The 18,706-nt window shown below is 40.4% G+C and overlaps 1 protein-coding gene across 4 annotated transcripts in view; it reads right to left on the bottom strand.

Annotated features, from left to right (window-relative positions):
- Positions 1-841: 841 nt before the first annotated feature.
- LOC115224309 (calcium-independent protein kinase C) overlaps positions 842-18,706 on the bottom strand; it is a 236,711-nt gene continuing 218,846 nt past the window's right edge. For 3 of the 4 annotated variants that reach the window (XM_036513226.1, XM_029795154.2, XM_029795155.2), the window contains 5 exons: positions 14,110-14,264; positions 12,698-12,836; positions 5,412-5,600; positions 2,311-2,460; positions 977-1,267 (listed from right to left, as the gene is read on the bottom strand). In XM_036513226.1, coding sequence (XP_036369119.1) covers positions 1,046-1,267; positions 2,311-2,460; positions 5,412-5,600; positions 12,698-12,836; positions 14,110-14,264 — 855 coding nt within the window. In that variant the 3' untranslated portion in view covers positions 977-1,045. Of the gene's footprint in view, positions 856-961; positions 1,268-2,310; positions 2,461-5,411; positions 5,601-12,697; positions 12,837-14,109; positions 14,265-18,706 lie in introns of those variants that run through there. The other variant, XM_036513225.1, reaches the window with a different exon arrangement.

Genomic DNA, 18,706 nt, shown 5'->3' with positions numbered 1-18,706 from the left:
CAGACACACAAACACACACACGCATACACATATACGACGGGCTTCTTTCAGTTTCCGTCTACCAAATCCACTCACAAGGCTTTGGTCGGCCCGAGGCTATAGTAGAAGACACTTACCCAAGGTGCCACGCAGTGGGACTGAACCCGGAACCATGCGGTTGGTAGACAAGCTACTTACCACACAGCCACTCCTGCGCCACTGATTCATCATCGCATATATTTCTTTACTACCCACAAGGGGCTAAACACAGAGGGGACAAACATTATATATATATATATATACTCACACACACATACACAGTGATAGACAGATAGATATACATATATACGCACATATATACACTTATGCTTATATGCCTGAGGGAGTGTGTGTGTGTGTGTGTGTGTGTGAGAGAGAGATGTGTCGGAGAGAGAAAGAGAGTCTGTATGCAAACTGATGTATTTCTGAGTTGATCCAGTGTTACTCAATATTCATAGTCACTAAGTTGTGTGTGTAGATGTGTATATATATGTATGATACTATGCTTTTGTGTGTGTGTGTGCATATGAGTGTGTGCGTATCTGTGCATGTATGTACATGTGTATATATATATATGTATGATACTATGCTTTTGTGTATGTATGTGTGTGTGTGGGGGGGGGAGAGGGTGGCAGGGTGGGGGGGGCTACATGTGTATACACATGTTTGTCATGGTTGAGAATGTACGTGTCGGTGTGTGTGTGTGTGTGTGTGTGCGTGCATGTGTGAGAGTTCATGAGTGCGTGTGTGTTTGTGAGTATGTGTGTGGTGGTGGTGGTGGTGGTGTTATGTATTTTTGGAGGCGGCTAATGTGTTTGCGCGCGTGTGTGTGTGTGTCTGCTTGTGCATGTGAGCATGTGAGTGTGTGTGTATGGTGTGTGTGTGATGATATTACGGAAAGGGGTAGACATCTGTCAGTCTCCGTGCATGCATCTGTATGAACGTGTGTGTGTGTCTGTGTATGTATACATGTGTGTGTGCGAGAGTTTATGGGGGGGTGGGGTTTAATACTCTTAATTGTGTCCAGTTAATGGGGTGCTGCTGCCGCTGCCCCTCCTCCGCCAGCTGCCACCACAGCCGTCCCAGTCGGACCGCCAGTCCCCAGCCGGCCATAGTCCACATTGATAAACGAAAATCCGTGGAATTCCTCCTGATTAATTGCTGATACTGTTTGACTCTCGATTGGTGTTAAGGTTGGTTCCTCTGTCGTAAAATCTTTGTCAAAGTTGTTGGCATCTGTTCGACTTTTCTGTAGGCGAAGAAGAAAAAGAAAAAAAACAACTTAAAAATATATCGAAAACAACAACAACAAAACAAACAAAACAAGTGGACAAGAATAAGACAGTTATTGTTTTTCCAGTAGAAGCAGTTCCAGAGATTTCTTATTTCTTTACTACCCACAAGGGGCTAAACACAGAGAGGACAAACAAGGACAGATAAACGGATTAAGTCGATTATATCGACCCCAGTGATTTGTTGGTACTTATTTAATCGACCCCGAAAGGATGAAAGGCAAAGTCGACCTCGGTGGAATTTGAACTCAAAACGTAACGGCAGATGAAATAACAATTTCTTTACGACCCACAAGGGGCTAAACACAGAGAGGACATACAAGGATAGACATATGGATTAAGTTGATTATATCGACTCCTGTGCATAACTGGTACTTAATTTATCAAGGATGAAAGGCAAAGTTGACCTTGGCGGAATTTGAATTCAGACCATAGCGGCAGACGAAATGCTGCTAAGCACTTTCCCTAGCATGCAAACGTTTCTTATTTCTTTATTGCCCACAAGGGGCTAAACATAGAGGGGACAGACAAAGGGATTAAGTTGATCACAATGACTCCAGTGCGAAACTGGTACTTTATTTATCGACCCTGAAAGGATGAAAGGCAAAGTCAACCTCAGTGGAATTTGAACTCAGAACGTAATGTCAGACAAAATACTTATTTCTTTACTACCCACAAGGGGCTAAACACAGAGAGGACAAACAAACAGATTAAGTCGATTACATCGACCCCAGTGCATAACTGGTACTTATTCAATCGACCCCAAAGGATGAAAGGCAAAGTCGACCTCGGCGGAATTTGAACTCAGAACATAACGGCAGACAAAATACTGTTAAGCACTTCGCCCGGCATGCTAACGTTTCTGCCAGCTCGCCACCTTCACACACACACACACACACACACACACACTCATTCACACCCACACACATATAGTATGAAAGATTCAACAAAACAAAACAAAACAAATCAAAGAAATCCATCCAATGGAAACATTACTTACAATTTTAGGTTTAAATGGAGGTTTCACCTTCCTTTGTTCCAAAGCATCCCAGTCAATTTTGTCATGGAAGAATGGATGAACAAGAATAGCCCTTTCCTCTCCGTGAGATTTAACACAGCCCAGACGTCTGGAAGGGTTCTTTGTCATAAACTAAGATTGGAGAGATTTTTAAAAAAAGGGAGAGAATAATGAACAAACTCAATACTTACATCAAAATGAAAACAAATTGGTTTTTATACATGGAAACTATGTCTTGTTATATAACTTAAAATGGTTTGAGTAGTAATGGAACATGTATGGCAATGTTGCCCAACCATTTCTGACATCCACAGAGTGGTTTCATGCAAGACAAATTTTCCATGGATCAGGAGATCATCATCATCATCATCGTTAGCGTCCGCTTTCCATGCTGGCATGGGTTGGACGGTGCAGTGCAACTGGGGTCTGGGAAGCCAGAAGGCTGCACCAGGCCCAGTCTGATCTGGCAATGTTTCTACGGCTGGATGCCCTTCCTAACGCCAACCACTCCATGATTGTAGTGGGTGCTTTTTACGTGCCACCGGCACAGGTGCCAGACGAGGCTGGCAAACGGCCACGATCGGATGGTGCTTTTTACGTGCCACCGGCACGGAGGCCAGGCAAGGCTGGCAAACAGCCACGATCGGATGGTGCTTTTTACGTGCCACCGGCACGGAGGCCAGGCGAGGCTGGCAAACGGCCACGATCGGATGGTGCTTTTTATGTACCACCGGCACGGAGGGCAGGTGAGGCTGGTAACGGCCACGTTCGGATGGTTCTCTTATGTGCCACCAGCACTGGTATCACAGCTACGACATATGACTTCTCATCATCACTGTTATATCTGAACTGTTATGATATCAAACATTTCTTGATCTTCTCTTATTACTCTCCAACTGTGTATCTTCAACAAGCACTCCACGATATCTCTATTCAATAATTCCTACGACCTCTACACTATGACTGTACGTATGACACTCTTCTCAGACTGTTCTGCACATGTTTATTTATACTAGCTAGTAGAGTTCATTATTTACATTTGATGGATATCTGTCCTCATCTTGTTTGTTGTTAACACAACGTTTCGGCTGAGATACCCTCCAGCCTTCCTCAGGTGTCTTGGGGGAAATTTTGAACTTGGGTTCTCATTCCTAAGGTATTTTTTGATGCTATTATTATAATTATCATTTAGGTCACTGCCTGGAATCGAACTCGGAATCTTGGGGTTAATAGCCCACACTCTTATCCACTACACCACATGCCCATGAGTATATGGCGTAGCAGTAAAGAGGACGGGCTATCAACCCCAAGATTCCGAGTTCAATTCCAGGCAGTGACCTGAATAATAATAATAATAATAATAATAATAATAACATTGAAAAATACTTTAGGAATGAGAATCCCGGTTCAAAATTTCCCCAAGGCACCTGATGAAGGCTGGAGGGTATATCAGCTGAAATGTTGTGTTAACAAACAAGATGAGGACAAATATTCATCAAATGTGAATATTGTACATAATTCCTCATCTCTTAAATATAGATGCATAATACATAATTTAATAATTACTTATATAATACACAAATATTACATATATGAGGTGATACCAAAAAGTTCTTGGACTAGTTTTGTAGCGTGCCAACAGGTAGCAGCACATGGCTGCCTGTGCAGTGAAAGCCAGCAGTGACCTTTGTAAGTTGTGAAATTTGTGTTTTTGTGTTCATGTGTAGTCTGTGATTTTATCATGGACGGGAACAAAGAACCAATACTCTTTTACTCTTTTCTGTTTTCAGTCATTTGACTGCGGCCATGCTGGAGCACCACTTTTATCGAGCAAATCGACCCCGGGACTTATTCTTTGTAAGCCCAGTACTTATTCTATCGGTCTCTTTTGCCGAATGCTAAGTGACGGGGACGTAAACACACCTTTTCGGTTGTCAAGCAATTAGGGGGACAAACCACACACATATCTATATATATAATATATATATATATATATATATATATATATATATATATATATATATATATATATATATATATATATATATATATATCTATAATATATATATATATATATATATATATATATATATATATATTATATATATATATATATATATATATATTATACATATATACGACAGGCTTCTTTTAGTTTCCGTCTACCAAATCCACTCACAAGGCATTGGTCGGCCCCGGGGCTATAGCAGAAGACACTTGCCCAAGATGCCATGCAGTGGGACTGAACCCGGAATCATGTGGTCGGTAAGCAAGCTACTTACCACACAGCCACTCCTGCGCCTATATGTGGAAGTTTGTGTGAAACTTGGGAAGTCTGCTACAGAGGCATTGAGCATGCTTCGGCAAGCTTACCGCAACAAGGCAATGGGCCGTATGCAATGTTTCGAGAGTCACGGGTGCTTCAAAAGGCACAAAAGTGCCGCAGCTCAATTAAGAGCATGCTCAACGTTTTTCCCCCAAGATCTGTGGTATTGTGCACCGAGAATTTGTTCCCCAGAACCAGACTGTAAATTGAGAGTTCTACCGCAATGTTTTGAAGAATTTGGTGGAGGACATTTGGCAGAAACAACTGGATCTGTGCAGCGCAAAGAATTGTATTCTTCATGACGACAATGTACCTTGCCAATGATCTCCCTTCACTTGTGAGTTTTGTGCTAAAAACATGGTATCGCTTCTGCACCTGCCCTTTTCACCAGATTTAGCACCCGCAGACTTCCACCTCTTTCCCAAGATGAAAATGCATTTCAAAGGCTGACATTTCGACTGAAACCATGTGGTTGGAAAGCAAACTTCTTACCACACACATACACATATATATATATATATATACACAACGGGCTTCTTTCAGTTTCCGTCTACCAAACCCACTTACAAGGCTTTGGTCATCCTAAGGCTATAGTAGAAACAAATCTTGCCTCAGGTGACATGCAGTGGGACTGAACCTGGAACCATGTGGCTGGAAAACAATCATCCTCCTAACCACACAGCCACATGCCTGCACCTATGTGAAACAAGGACAACAATTTGGTGATTTAAGAAATTTGAGAAAACGGTTAATTTACCCCTTTCAGTATAGACACAGCCTCTTTGGTGAGCCAAACAGGATATAGAACATCATCATGTAAAATTGATTCAAATAAGTCATCTTCATTATCAGCTTCGAATGGCGGTTGCCCAGCCATCATCTCGTACATCAGGACACCAAGTGCCCACCAGTCCACAGAGGCATCATATTCTAATTCTTGAAGAATCTGCAGAAAGAACAACAAAATTGATAGATTGAAAAGAAATGACTTAATAAAATGACTTTTTTTTACTAGTTGTTTTATAGTATATTCTGTGATTGGTGAATGGGACCCCCCGCCCCCAAAATATGCAGAAGTTCAGAGAGTAAGAGAGTGAGTGTATTTTTGCGTATGTGTGTGTGAGAGAGAAAGAGGGAGAGTGTGTATGTGTGTGAGAGAAAGAGGGAGAGAGTGAGAAAGTGTGTGAGAGAGAGAGGGTGTGTGTGAGAGAGAAAGAGGGAGAGACTGAGAGTGTGTGTAAGAGAGAGGGTGTGTGTGTGAGAGAGAAGAGGGAGAGAGTGAGAAAGTGTGTGTGTGTGTGTGTGTGTGTGTGTTTTCTATCACTGTCACGTCTACTTTTCCATGCTTGCATGGGCTGGAATACAGTTTGTTGAGGGAGATTTTCTTTGGCTGGCTGACCGGCTTCTGACCAACCCTCACCTGTTTTACAACTTAAGGTAATATTTCCCCATGACTAGTCATGTTCTTGCAGAATATTGGAAACGAACGACACTGCTTGTATGACAGTGACACTCATTTACAACTATCACACAATGTCATCAAGACAAGGAGACACAAACATACATACATAAATAAACGCACAATATATATATATATATACACATGCATTTTTGTATAGATTAATAAAGATTAAACATGCTATGCTTTAGAAGAGTTCTAATTTGTACCTGCACGAGTTAAATAAAATACCTATTTCTTTACTGTCCACAAGGGGCTAAACACAGAGAGGACAAACAAGGACAGGCATACGGATTAAGTCGATTATATCGACCCCAGTGTGTAACTGGTACTTATTTACTTGACCCCCGAAAGGATGAAAGGCAAAGTCGACCTCGGGGGAATTTGAACTCACAACGTAGCGGCAGACGAAATACCTATTTCTTTACTACCCACAAATGGCTAAACACAGAGAGGACAAACAAAGACAGACATACGGATTAAGTCGATTATATCGACCCCAGTGCGTAACTGTTACTTATTTAATCGACCCCGAAAGGATGAAAGGCAAAGTCGACCTCGGGAGAATTTGAACTCAGAACGTAAGCATTTCGCCTGCCGTCCTAATGTTTCTGGCTTACTCTTTTATTTGTTTCAGTCGTTTAACTGCGGCCATGCTGGAGCACCGCCTTTAGTCGAGCAAATCTTTGTAAGCCTAGTACTTATTCTATCGGTCTCTTTTTGCCGAACCGCTAAGTTACGGGGTCGTACACACACCAGCATCGTTGGGGGGATGAACACAGACACACAAACATATACACATACATATATGTATATAATATATATATAGATAGACAGGCTATAGTAGAAGACACTTGCCGAAGGTGCCACGCAGTGGGACTGAACCCAGAACCATGTGGTTGGTAAGCAAGCTACTTATCACACAGCCACTCCTACGCCTATTGTTTGTATTTTTTAGAATGACTTTGTAGGGTAGGTATGAGAGGCTGGATCCAGTCAGTTTGAAGATTAAAACAGGTAGAATATTTGGGCTGGATATGGCTTGATTAAATGCCTAGAGGGTTAAGCTGTTTCCAGAACACTAAGAATCCAGAAACCTGGGCCAATTCTGGTCCCAAGCTTGCTGGATATTTGGTTTGGTACTGAATTTACCTGAAATCATTTAGGGAGGAAGCACTCCGTCGGTTACGACGAAGAAGGTCCTGGTTGATCCGAATCAACGGAACAGCCTGCTCGTGAAATTAACGTGTAAGTGGCTGAGCACTCCACAGACACGTGTACCCTTAACGTAGTTCTCGGGGATATTCAGCGTGACAAAGAGAGTGACAAGGCCGGCCCTTTGAAATACAGGTACAACAGAAACAGGAAGTAAGAGTGAGAGAAAGTTGTGGTGAAAGAGTACAGCAGGGATCACCACCATCCCCTGCCGGAGCCTCGTGGAGCTTTAGGTGTTTTCGCTCAATAAACACTCACAATGCCTGGTCTGGGAATCGAAACCGCGAGTCCGCTGCCCTAACCACTGGGCCATTGCGCCTCCGCTGCCCTAACCACTGGGCCATTGCGCCTCCGCCTGAAATCATTTATCGCTCTATTTACTGTGAGATTTACTGTTCTTAAAAAGAATTATTTCTTGTTCTGTCGAAAGATTATAAAATTCTTTTAACGTCAATAACATACAATTTTTGTTGGTAAGAATAAAGATTCTAAAATGAATAGGACAATTCAAAGGATTAATTTGGTTCAATGGTAGAACCCCTGTCATGCTTACAGATGTGGGTACAAGTCCACAGACAGCCTTTGACTGTTTTTTCACCCAATATTTATAGCTTTATCTTCTTCCAGACCCACCATTCTAAACAAAGAATTATTTTACAAATCTGTCAAGAGAAAATAACTCCAGTAGTACTAGGCTGAGAGAGAAAAAGAGAGAGTGTGAGTGAAAGAGAGTAAACAAGGGAGGTAACTACAACTGTAACATAAACCAGGGGGAGAGGATTATCAAGCATTTAGAATATAGAAGATTTATTTGGATATCATATTTATTGTAATTTCCAGCATACAAGTTGAATTTTTAAATCCAAAATTTACAGCCAGAAAAGGTATAAATATATTTTAAGATAATTCTTTTTAGGAATAGTGAATCTCGAAGCAAATATAGCGAAGCATACTCTTTTTAATCTCTTTTACTTGTTTCAGTCATTTGACTGTGGCCATGCTGGAGCACTGCCTTTAGTCGAGCAAATCGACCCCAGGACTTATTCTTTGTAAGCCTAGTACTTATTCTATTGGTCTCTTTTGCCGAACCACTAAGTTACGGGGATGTAAACACACCAGCATCGATTGTCAAGCGATGTTGGGGGGACAGACACACAAACATATACACACACACATATATATACACTAGCAGTATCGCCCGGCGTTGCTCGGGTTTGTAAGGGAAATAACTATATAAGCATTTTTAGAGAGTTATAGCCAAAAAATAGCAAAAAATGCATTAAAAATGGAAAAAATATGATGGCCAACTCCGCCGCCATCGACACACGAAAAATTATGCATTAAAATGGAATAAAAAATGATGTTAAATTATTTTTAAAATCGTAGACGTAGACGCGCTAATATTCAGACGGGCTCGATATGAATCACGACTATAAGCTACCCGAATTTGGTTAAACTGTACCGCAAAATGTGGAGTAGTTTTAGGAATCTAAATCGAAGGGGACAGACACTCACATAACTACAGTTTTATATATATAGATATACATAGCGCAGTAGTGGTGAGATATGACAGCAAAGAAAAGCATACATTCACTCTCTGCATGCAATTAGACTCGGAAAGTTCGTGAGGAACCCATTGACCTAATTGCTGACTTTTCCGATAGCACACAGGTGTCAATGAATGGTTGAATGACCAAATCCAGCTTCTCTGCTAGTTCCTCAACAGTTACGATGATATTTTGTTCCACCAGGGTTTTCAGGATGTCCTTGTCGAGTTCTACAGATCTTTCAGGATGAGGCTCGTCTTCTAGGCTGTAGTTTATTATGCTCGGGATTTCTGGAACCACCATTGACACTGCCTTACGCTTATTGTCCAATCCCCATATACTGCATTAATATTTCTTGTACTTTGCACACATTTATATTCTGTTATTCTTTTATATGTTTCAGCCTTGAGGTTGTGGCCATGCTGGATCATGTGTGTTGTGTGTGTGTGTGTGTGTGTGTGTGTGGTGTGTGTGTGTGGTGTGTGTGTGTGTGTGTGTTTATGTGTGTGGTGTGGTGTGTGTGTGTGTATCTGTCTTGTAATGTATAATATGTGTGTGTGGTGTGTATGTGTGTAACAATAATATTTTCAACAGTTGTTTGCAAATGTATGTGATTGTTCTCATGTTGTGTACTGTGGTGTGTGTGGTATGTGTGTGTGTGTATGTATGTATGTATGTATGTATATGTATGTATGTGTGTATGTGTGTATGTATGTATGTATGTGTATGTATGGTGTGTGTGTGTGTGGGTGTGTTATGTATGTATGTATGTATGTATGTATGTATGTATGTGTGTATGTTTACTTTATTACTAATTACTCTCTTCCAAGAACATTTTCACTCACTCTTAGCTCTTAGCTTCCCATACATTTTACTCATGTATCTATCAGCGTCATAGACAGAATACTTTCACTTTAGTCTTCCTCAAATCACTCTGTCGCTATTTACTTTCATTTATTTCGTTGCCCACTGTGTGTGTGCATTTGCGTGTGGTGTAAACCAGACTAAGAAAGCATTTGACACACACCGGAATGTGAGTTTTCTGTAAATTTTGCTTAATTGGAGTTTAAATTTTAAAAACTGGACCTGGCATGACGCGATGCATTGTACTCTCAAAAATGCTAGGTAAATTGTAATTGAAGAAATCCTATATTGTAGATTTCTATAACTCCCAAAGGGAGGCAGATAAAATCTGCCTTTTATAATAAGAGATATATACGACAGGCTTCTTTCAGTTTCCGTCTACCAAATCCACTCACGAGGTTTTGGCCCGAGGCTATAGTAGAAGACACTTGCCCAAGGTGTCATGCAGTGGGACTGAACCCGGAACCATGTGGTTGGTAAGCAAGCTACTTACCACACAGCCACTCCTGCACCTGTAAATATGGGGTTGAAAAACCCTTTGGACAGAAAAGTTGAAGGTTGTTGCTTTGGTTCAGTGGTAGAGCATCTGTGATATTTACAGGAGATTTAGGTTCAAGCCCTACAAGTAGTCTTTGATTTCTTTTAACCAAGGATTTTTTAAATCCAATATTTACCATGCTATTATTAGTTATAGCTCTATTTGCTTCAAGATAGTGTTTAAACCGGCCATTTCAGGCCTAAATATTTGGTCAATTTTATGTTCAAACTGGCCAGATTCAGCCTCTCACACCTACCATACAATGCCATTCTAAAAATATACACTCCTGTCATCAAAATCTCGAAGCTACGAGATAATGCAGGATTAATTCAAACATCATCATCATTATCATTTAACAGCTGCTTTCCATGCTGGCATGGGTCGGACAGTTTGACTGAAAACTGGTAAGTTGGGGAGCTGCACCAGGTTCCAATCTGATTCGACTTGGTTTCTACAGCTGGATGCCCTTCCTAACGCCAACCCTTCCAAATGTCAAGCTGAATAAATAAGCATTCTGTTTGACAAAGTAATCTGAATGCCAAAGGGTTAAATTTAGCATTTTGAAGATTTAAAAAAAATGTTTTCTGATGCTTGCGGGAAAATGGCTTAATGAATTGGAGCAATTGTTTTTATAACTAAGTTTCCCCCCAACCTTAGGGAGGGGCTCCCAGTTATAAAAACCACCCAACAAAATCACTCAGCTATGAAGCAATGAACAGAAACTTGATTTCTGTTCAGTGAGCTGGCAGAAGCGTTAGCACGTCGGGCGAAATGCTTAGCGGCATTTCGTCTGCCGTTACGTTCTGAGTTCAAATTCTGCCAAGGTTGACTTTGCCTTTCATCCTTTCGGGGTCGATAAATTAAGTACCAGTTACACACTGGGGATCAATGTAATCAACTTAATCCCTTTGTCTGTCCTCGTTTAGCCCCTTGTGGGCAATAAAGAAATAAGAAACTCGTTTTCTGTTCAGCGAAACAAACTGGAACAAGAATAATTATGAACCCTGATCTCAGGTGTACAGCAGGACACCTGAGTGTCAGGTGTCCTGACACTCAGGACAATGACAGCAATGAATCTAGCTTAGAACAAACAGTAATTTGAAGTTGTGTTGTTAACAACAGCATTTTCACTCCATTCAATGGGGAGCCAGTATGGCCATGTGGTTCAGCAGTTTGATTTGAAATCACATTCTGTTTTGGATTTGAATCAGATGAGTGACACCTTGAGCAAGTGCCTTTTACCATAAATATGTCAATACAATATTCTACCATAAATATATATATCATATGCAGGAGTGGCTGTGTGGTATTATATTATCAATAATAATCATAATATTATTGATTATATATATCACTGTGACTGACCAGGCTATCAGATGTTGCTACACATCGCTGGTCACAATGCGCTTCACATTGTTTTAGCCTTCAAATGATGCCACCCTGCTGGCTAAGCGAGCAGGCCAACAGAAGAAAGAGTGAGAGAAAGATGTGGTGAAGAAGTACAGCAGGAGCCACGTGGAGCTTTTAGGTGTTTTCGCTCAATAAACTCACAACACCTGGTCTGGGAATCGAAACTACAATCCTACAACTGCGAGTCCGCTGCCCTAACCACTGGGCCATTGCGCCTCCACACACATATATATATTCATTTTTACTTTTATTCTCTTTTTTCCCTTTATACTTACTATTTCCATCCTTTTCCAAAATAATTCCTTATATTGAGCTCTGCTATTTCCCTCTAGTTAACTCTCTCATATCGTCTCTGATGAAGGGATATCCTTAATATCCCAGAAACAGCTGTAAGACTAACTTTCTCTTTATAGATGCCCTGGAAATTCCACACAGCCTTGGCTTTGTTGTCCCATTATATTTAACACACACACATATATACACATATATATACATACACATATAATATATATACATACATATATATATACATACATATATATATACACACACACATATATATATATATATATACACACATATATATATATACACACACATATATATATATACACACATATATATATATACACACATATATATATACACACATATATATATATACACATATATATACACACACATATATATACACACACACATATATATATACACACACATATATATATACACATATATACACATTATATATATATATATACATACATATATATATATATACACATATGTATATACACATATATATATATATACATACATAATATATATATATATATACACATATATACACACACACACACACACACACATATATACACACACACACACACACACCACACACACACACACACACACATACATATAACAGAATTAGTCACAATATCAAAAGATGGTGGTATTGGTGAACAAAATTAAAAGGTGAAGAAAGGCAATGCCGAGTGAGAACCTACCTCGGGCGCAATATAGTCCGGAGTGCCACAGAAAGTCTGAGTAAGACGTCCATCAAACATTCCTTCTTTACACATGCCAAAATCTGCCAACTTGCAATGTCCTTCATAATCTAATAAGATATTGTCTAACTTCAGATCTCTACAAAATACCAAAACACACATTTAGTCTGTCAAACAGAATCTGTGCAGCTTGTGAGGGGAGAATGTTGATGATGATGATGATGACGATGATAAAACCGTGATTGATAATGAAGATGGACAATGACGAAGATGAAGAGGAGTAGGAGGAGAAGGGTGCTGATGACAATGGTGCTGCTGATGGTGATGAGGATGAGGATGAGGAAGACGACGATGATGATGATGATGGTAACGGTATTGATGCTGATTACGATGATGTTGCTGCTGCTGTTGATGATGGGGATCATGATGACAGTGCTGATGATGATAATGATGATGATGGTATGTTGCTGACTAACGATGATGATGATGATGAAGATGATGGTGATGGCAACAAGGGTTATGACAATGACCTTCCTTGAAATCCTCTTCTGTCGTTTCCTTAAGGGTCATCTGCAACGTATATTTTCTGCCCTTCTAACACTGGTCAACTCATTTTGGCCACCGGTCACCATCAATGGTAAGTAAATTCATGATAATGATGATGATAATCAATGATGATGACAATGATGATGACAATGATGATGATGATGGTGATAATGTGGTTTAAACTCGGGTCAGCATTGAGGAAGCCCTAGGCATAATGTATCTAGGATTACATTATCCAATGTGTCATTCCTTTTACTTTTTTTTTTATTTTAATACTGCAGGAAATGATATGAAGGAGATTTGGATGGTTTTTCCAACAATCTCATTGGCTCAATCTCAGTGATGATTATGATGACAATGATGATGATGATGACGACAAGAGGTAATCCGATTCATTGAGTAACCAAGATTTTGCCAAAACCTTTTTTAAAAAAAAACTCTGACTGAAGGCAATTCTAGAATTGGTAACAAATTCCAATTCAACTAAACCAATAATTTTCACTTCTGGCTGACCAATACTAGTTGAAACACTTTATAGTACAATGGCTCTCAACTGGAAGTCCATATGTCTCTTGGGGTTTCATATGACCTTTAGGGGTCCTTATAAGATTTTGTTAAAATTTGTGCAATAAATTGATTATACTACTACAAGACAAAATATTTTAACAATTTTTTTATACAATTCTTAATAATATTTAATTATAAAAATTCTACAGGATTCTTTTTAAGCATCGAATGGCTAGAAGGGTCCATCTGAGTAAAATGGGAGACAAATGGGTCAAAAAGTAAAAAAATATGGTTGAGAATCACTGCTTTAGTGTTTTAATTTGTATCCTTTGTAGGACAACGAAGAGGAAAGCAATTACCTGTAGATGATACCATGTCTGTGTAAAAACATGAGAGCCAAGGTCACCTCTGCAGCGTAAAACCGGGCACGAGGTTCGTCAAACTTCCGAGCACGCTGGATTTGAAACATAAGATCACCTCCGTTCACATACTCCATCACAAAAAATAGACGATCCTGTAACGACAGAGGAACAGAATTTAGATTCAGTAAAATACAACAGGGGATACAACAGGGAGCTGTGACACAATGGAATAAGGGATGCTCAGGTATTCTCTTTCTACTGTAATTAACTAATTTTAACCGTTTCACTCTCTTACTCTTTACTCTTTTACTTGTTTCAGTCATTTGACTGAGGCCATGCTGGAGCACCACCTTTAATCGAGCAACTCGACCCCAGGACTTATTCTTTTGTGAGCCCAGTACTTATTCCATCGGTCTCTTTTGCTGAACCGCTAAGTAACAGGGATGTAAACACACCAGCATCGGTTGTCAAGCAATGCTAGGGGGACAAACACACACACGCTTATATATATATACATATATACAACGGGCTTCTTTCAGTTTCCGTCTACCAAATCCACTCACAAGGCTTTGATCGGCCCGAGGCTATAGTAGAAGACACTTGCCCAAGGTGCCATGCAGTGGGACTGAACCTGGAACCATGTGGTTGGTAAACAAGCTATCAAAATCAAATTCGATGACTGGCATCCGTGCTAGCGGGGTGCAAAGAGCACCATACAAGCGTGATTGTTGACAGAGCAACTAACCGGCTTCTGTGCTAGTGGCACATAAAAGGGCACCATTCAAGTGTGATCGTTACCAGCGTCGCCTTACTGGCACTTGTGCCTGTGCTAGTAGGGTGCCAAGAGCACTATCCGAGTGTGATCATTGCCAGAGCAGCCAACTGGCTTCCGTGCCAGTGGCACATAAAAGGGCACCATTCGAGTGTGATCATTACCAGCTCCGCCTTACTGGCACTTGTGCCCATGCTAGTAAAGTGCCAAGAGCACTATCTGATCATGATCGTTGCCAGAGCAGCCAACTGGCTTCTGTGCCGGTGGCACATAAAGGGGCACCATTCGAGTGTGATCGTTACCAACGGCACCTTACTGGCACCTGTGCTGGTGGCATGTGTGAAAGGATTTGAGCAAGGTCATTGCCAGTACCGCTTGACTGGCCCCCGTGCCGGTGGAACGTAAAAAGCACCGACTACACTCTTGGAGTGGTTGGCGTTAGGAAGGACATCCAGCTGTAGAAACTCTGCCAGATCAAGATTGGAGCCTGGTGCAGCCATCTGGTTCGCCAGCCCTCAGTCAAAATCGTCCAACCCATGCTAGTATGGAAAGCGGACGTTAAACGATGGAGAAATAGTCTTAGATTTTTGTTAAAAAATTAGAGATTAATAATAAAATATCGACAGGTTTTTTTGGTAAGTATTTCAAACAGTGTAACAGTGAAATAAAATTTGGAAGTGTTTAGAAAAATAGGAAATCATAAGGAAATGGTAAAACAATGGTGACAAAAAAAAAAGAAAGAAGAATATCTTATCTAAAACGATTTAGTGGGAGGACTAAATTGTGTTTTTGTGTGAAAATGGGACGTCCTGTTGTGTGAGAGTGGGTCAGCTTGTCATTTGAAAATGAGAAAGCTGTTTGGGTGAAAATGGGACAGTTTGTTATGTGAAAGTGGAACAGCTAGTTGGGTGAAGATGGGACAGCTGAGATGAGGAGAAACTAAGGAGGAAAGTTTAGGAATATGTTGATATGTTGGTTGATATTGGATAATTATATTGACGTATTGGTTAATTAATTTGTGTGTGTATGGTGGGGATGGGGACTGGATTGAGTGAAGTAACGGGTAAAAAGATATTAGGATAAGTAAGGCCTTTCTATATAGGATTACCTAAATCCATTAAGAGACACTCTAAATTGGTGGTCCCCAACCATTTTTTACCCATGGGCCCTTTTGATTCCTATTTTACTGAAGGGATGGGTCCCTCATAACCATTTGGTGCGTAAAAACTATTTTATTTATATTCTTTTATTCTTTTACTTGTTTCAGTCATTTGACTGAGGCCATGCTGGAGCACCACCTTTAATCGAGCAACTCGATCCCGAGACTTATTCTTTTGTAAGCCCAGTACTTATTCTATCGGTCTCTTTTGCTGAACCGCTAAGTAACAGGGACATAAACACACCAGCATCGGTTGTCAAGCAATGCTAGGGGGACAAACACACACACACACATACATATATATATACATATATACGATGGGCTTCTTTCAGTTTCCGTCAACCAAATCCACTCACAAGGCTTTGGTCGGCCCGAGGCTATAGTAGAAGACACTTCTTTTATTCTTTTACTTGTTTCAGTCATTTGACTGTGGCCATGCTGGAGCACCACTTTGAAGGGTTTTTAGTCAAAGAGATCGACCTCGGGACTTATTTTTTGTAAGCCTAGTACTTATTCTATTGGTCTCTTTTGCCGAGCTGCTAAGTTACAGGGATGTAAAACACACCAGCACCAGAAAAATGGTTGAGAAACACTGTTCTAAATACCAATTAAGAATACCTACAAGAGAACTGGAAAAGCTTTTTAAGTTGGATGGTCACATTGAGGTTGAGTGCCATCCTTACAAGGCCACAAAAATACAATTAACACTAAGAAGCCAATGATTTTATAAAATATAATTATTCTAAAATTTTCTAAGACAAAAATGTCAAAAAAAAAATTGGAGTTTCTGAACAGGTACCCCCACTGTAATTATAAGAAGAAAAAAAAACTTTTGTTTCCAAAAACTTTTATGGCTTTCGATATTTCAATACAGCTCTAATTAGTTTAAACAATTAATTAATTACAAATGAAAGACTACAATCACAATAAAAGTAACAAAAATAGGATTCCTTCGAAGGACTCTGAAGTAACATTACTCCACAGAGTGGGAGAGTTTGGTTTTCAAGGCATCTCTCCAGGTCAAGCCACTGGCTGCTTCTCTGCACTGAAAAGTCACAGCTTTAGTCCTGCAGATGTGGTTGGCATTAGAAAGGGCATCCAGCTGTAGAAACTCTACCAGATCAAGATTGGGGCCTGGTGCAGCCATCTGGTTCGCCAGCCCTCAGTCAAAATCATCCAACCCATGCTAGCATGGAAAGCGAACGTTAAACGATAAAGGAGAAATAGTCTTAGATTTTTGTTTAAATATTAGAGATTAATAATAAAATTTCGACAGGTTTTTTTGGTAAGTATTCCTGCAGCAGTAGGAAAGAATCACAAGGATTCTTTGACTGTATCAAGCTGTAGGAGACCTAGGGGTAGACCAAAAATGGTGAATATCGATAATCACAGCTGGTCACACTTGGGAATTCAGCCAGAAGGTCTAATGACTGTTGCTTCTGATAGGACACTATGGAAGAGATATTGAGGAATCTACCCCAACAATGGGCAGGAGATCTAGGGGTAGCCGGGTCATGCTTAGAAATCCAGCCAGAAAGTGTAATGACAGTTGCTTTTGAAAGGACCCTACGGAGGAGGTGTCTTGAGGACTGTACCCCACAATGACCAACAGAAAACTGAGCAGCAGACCAAGAACATGATGGATATTATCTATCCATGGTTTCAATTGGTCATGCTTAGGAATCCAGCTAGAATGTCTAAAGATGGTTATTCCTGATAGGAACCTATGGAGGAGGTACCTGAGGATTCTGCCCTATGACTCGCAGAAGAGACCTAGGGGTAGACCAAGATGGTTGGATAACATCCATCGTTTTGGTTGGTTACACTTGGGAATCCAGCTGGAATGTCTAGAGACAATTGCTTCTGAGAAGATGTGTCCTAGGATTCTACACCAACGACCCTTGCAGGGATAATGGGCAGAGGTGATGACTGGTTAGCTGGATGGATGGATGGAAGGATAAATGTAAATAAGGTTATCACAAATACATGTTTGTAAAGTTTACAATTGAAAAATTTGGTTTTAAATCAAACTAAATGAATCGAAATATATTCCAGTTTAATGATTTGATGTCAAACACTGTACTCCTTTCAGATGGCTATAGCTTCTCCACATCTAATCTATACCCTTGATAATATCAATCTAGCATATCTGAATGGTATCTAAAGATTAGAGATTTCTTATTTCTTTATTGCCCACAAGGGGCTAAACATAGAGGGGACAAACATGGACAGACAAAGGGATTAAGTTGATTACATCGACCTCAGTGCGTAACTGGTACTTTATTTATCGACCCTGAAAGGATGAAAGGCAAAGTCGACCTCGGCGGAATTTGAACTCAGAATGTAAAGACAGACGAAATACCACGAAGCATTTCGCCTGGCGTGCTAACGATTCTGCCAGCACGCCGCCAATTAGATTAGAGATTTCTGTGAGTAAGTAGTACACACTGATACTCAGTTGGTTATGACAACAAGGGCTCCAGTTGATCCAATCAATGGAACAGCCTGCTTGTGAAATTAACGTCCCAGTGGCTGAGTACTCCACAGACACGCATACCCTTAACATAGTTCTCGGGGAGACTCAGTGTGACATACTGAATGTGAGAAGGCTGGCCCCTTTGAATTACAGGTACGACTCATCTTTACCAGCTGAGTGAACTGGA

This window comes from Octopus sinensis, linkage group LG25 (assembly GCF_006345805.1).
Source record: "Octopus sinensis linkage group LG25, ASM634580v1, whole genome shotgun sequence".
In the NCBI taxonomy this organism is placed as follows: domain Eukaryota; kingdom Metazoa; phylum Mollusca; class Cephalopoda; order Octopoda; family Octopodidae; genus Octopus; species Octopus sinensis.
Note: the sequence above shows the minus strand (reverse complement) of the source record. Positions and strands in the feature narration are given on the sequence as shown.